Consider the following 3,569-nt stretch of genomic DNA (forward strand, 5'->3'; position numbering starts at 1 on the left):
AAACCATAAATTAATTTTGTAATTGTATTTGAGTTATACATTTTCTTGTCTTATTTAAGAAACAACCATTTTTATCATCATTTGGGAAACTTTATAAGTGTATAGAGAAAAATGAAACAAAAAAAAAAGTTCATTTAAACAACACAGTTTTGTAAAGTTGACTAAAATTCATTTAAACACAAACTTGCATAATAACGAGCTACAATAACAAACAACATACATTTAAACAAAATGAAACACAGTATACAAAAAATGTAAACTAATGTCTTCTCTCAATTCCAACATTTTGACGAGTCCTCCTCTGCTTTGATCTTTTTGCCAAAAGATGTCATTATTCTCCTTTCACTGTTTTGACAAGCCCATCAATGATTTTATCTGAAAGGAACATGTATCCCATCGAAATTCCAATAACCATTCCACTTCCAAATCCCATTAACACAATTTTCCAATCAAATCCATTCACATGTTCCTCATCGTCTTCTTGCTGAAATTGGTGTGTGGTGGTCTCGTTGCATGATTCTGAAATTGGAAACCCACATAAGCCCAAATTCTTTTTGTATGAATCATTTGTGAATGTATCAAATTGTCGACTGCGAGGTATAAGCCCATCCAATTCGTTCACAGAAAGATTTAAAAATTGGAGTTGATTTAGATTTGCTGCCAATTGCGATGGAATCTTCCCCACAAGCTTGTTTGAGGAGAGATCTAACCATTCTAGATTGGTCAAATTTCCCAAAGATGGTGGAATACTATCAGAGATCTTGTTATGTGAAAAATTGAGCCCTTTGAGTGAGTTGAGCTTACCAAGTAATTCTGGGATCTCTCCTGTGAAGTTATTTCTTGAGAAGTCAATGACTATAAGCATGGTTTGGATTTTCTCCAACTCAGCATAATATCCCTTTATTGTCAACGAACTGATTTCGTAATAGTTACCACCAGGTAAATTTGCTTGCATGTAGCTCAAGTAATGTGAAGTAGCATTCATCATTCCCAAAAAATTCTTAAAATACTTTTGCGGCAAATGACCAGTGAATTCATTGCCAGAGAGATCCATAATTCTCAAATTGTGAAAGGGATGTCTCACCTTGGGATTGCCTATTGGACCTTGAAATCTATTAGATCTCAAGATAAGAACTTGGAGATACGAAAAAGATTCCAACCACCAAGGAAATGATCCATTTATCTTGTTGTTTCCAATATCCAAAAATTCCAACCATTTACAATTGAGCAAAGACTTTGGTAAGGACCCTTCCAATTGATTTTCGTTGAGATTCAAAACCTGTAGGTGGTTTCCCTTTGGAAAATGTGAAGGAATGATGCCATGAAGCTTATTCTTGTGCAAATCTAGCACAAAGAGACTTGAATTTCCTAAGCATGGAGGAATGTTCCCACTCAAATTGTTATTTGACAAATCAAGGAGTTGAAGCCCACTGAGATTGCAAATCAAATGTGATATTTCCCCATCCAATGTATTGTTTGAGATTGAAAAAAAAGATGTATAAGGTGGTGGGATTGGAAGATGACCTTGAAGTCGGTTGGAGCCGAGGTTAATGATTGCTAGATTCTTCCATGGAATATGATCTATTTGCGTTAAAGAGTTGTGAGAAATATCTAGAGAAAACAATGAATACTTACCCACATTCCACAGCCATTGGGGAACACTGCCTTCAATTTGATTGTTGGAGAGATCCAAGTATATTAAGTTTTCTAAGCTTCTTAAGGAGTACGGGAACTCACTTATACCACATGAAGACAAAAATAAATAAGAAAGAGTATTGGGCAAAGTATCTTTATTCTTACTGTTAGATACCAGTGATAAGCTATTATTAGAAAGAGAAAGAGTTTGGAGCTTTTTTAACTTTGAAAACTGGTCAAACTGCAAGACGTCACTCAAGTTATTTGAGGAAATATACAAATCCGTGAGATTGACTTGCTGAAAAATTGATCTTGGGAAAGAGCCTTGTAATTTATTTGAAGATAAAGAAAGATGCTCCAAAGAATTATGTTGGAATTCCTGAATGCTACCACTGAATTTGTTGGAACCTAGATCTAAATATTGTAAAGATGGAAGGGAATATAACCAAGATGGTATTGTCCCATTAAGCTCATTTTCATATAAATATAGAGATTTTAAATTCAATGGAGGAGAACCCACTAATTGATGTTTTGAAGAGACACACGAAAATGAATTTTTTGTTGAGTTGCTACAAATTTCTGGAATTGGGCCTATGAAATTATTCCCTGAAAGATCCAAATAGGTTAGTTGTTGTAGATTTAAAATGGATGACCATGGGATATAACCACCAATATAATAATAAGAATAAAGGTCTAAGGAAGTGATTTGTGTGCAGTTGTCAAGCAACGTGGGAGAAAGTTTTAAGAAATTGTAACTCCTTAGAGACAAAATATGTAAATACTTAAACTTTCTACAAAGATGAGGTAGATCTATCACGACTCCAGATTCAGAAAGATTCAATACTTTAAGTGGGCTGCTCCAATTATATTGTAGAAAAGAACCATTGAGATTTGGGTTGTAACTCAAATCAAGTTGTTGAAGGTTTGGCAAACTGAGAACATTTTCTGGAAGTTTCCCCTGCAAATCACTGTTACTAAGATCAAGAGATGTCAAAGAAGTTGACAGATTCATAAATGAATCAGGTGAAGTAGAAGACATATCAACATATCTAAGAAACAATTCTCTGAGATTTGTTAGGTTTGCTAGAGTTCTTTTCCAGCTAGATGTCTCTAGTTTCAAATCATAATTCCTTCTCAAGTCAAGTGTAACCAAGTTGGAAAAGTGAGACAATTCGAGAGGAACTTGGCCAGTGAAATAATTATAAGAGAGAATAAGAGATTGGAGATGAGCAAGAGAGAAAAGAGAGTTGTTGGAGTGAAGAATGCCTTGAAGGCCACTGCATGTAAGGTCAAGACGGATGACATGAGCTGTGACCTCATCACATGTGACTCCACTCCATCTGCAGCAGTCCATGTTTTTGTTCCATGAAATTGTATTATTAGGATTATTAATCCCATATTCCTCCATACAGAACCATGTATTGTTATAGAAGGTGAAAGAATTTCTGAAGTTGAGCAACGCAGAGCTTTCATGGGGATGGCACAATGGAGGTGGAGAAGGAGAAGACAAAGAAGTAACAAAGAAGAAAAAAAAGAGAATGATGAGAGAGTAGAGCCATGAAAACAGATCCATCATTTTCACCCAAATCAACTATAATGGAAGAGATGCAGAGATTAAAATACTAATGTTGGATGAGTTATATGCTATATATTGGCTCATCATCCATATATATATATATATATAGGCAAGAGAGTTAATTAGTTAAAATAATAAAAGTTTGTTTGGTCCCAACGTTTACTTGACTAAATCTCACTTAGCTGATGACATGTATTTATTATAGTCAAGAAAATAATGTTGAAAAAGAATTATATTAGAAAATACCTACAGATCTCATTCTCCTGGTTTTTTTTAAAAAAAAAACAGAAATTAAATAATTCTAGGACATCAGTCCTTGTGCAGTGTTCTTTCTCTTATTTTTATATTTTAATTGACG

The 3,569-nt window shown here is 34.3% G+C and overlaps 1 protein-coding gene across 1 annotated transcript; it reads right to left on the reverse strand.

Annotated features, from left to right (window-relative positions):
• Positions 1-331: 331 nt before the first annotated feature.
• LOC133786019 (receptor like protein 22-like) lies at positions 332-3,208 on the reverse strand. Its single transcript, XM_062225230.1, has one exon. The coding sequence runs from the start codon at positions 3,206-3,208 to the stop codon at positions 332-334; it is 2,877 nt and encodes a 958-aa protein (XP_062081214.1).
• Positions 3,209-3,569: the final 361 nt, after the last annotated feature.

The sequence above is a fragment of the Humulus lupulus genome, chromosome 6 (assembly GCF_963169125.1).
Source record: "Humulus lupulus chromosome 6, drHumLupu1.1, whole genome shotgun sequence".
Classification (NCBI taxonomy): domain Eukaryota; kingdom Viridiplantae; phylum Streptophyta; class Magnoliopsida; order Rosales; family Cannabaceae; genus Humulus; species Humulus lupulus.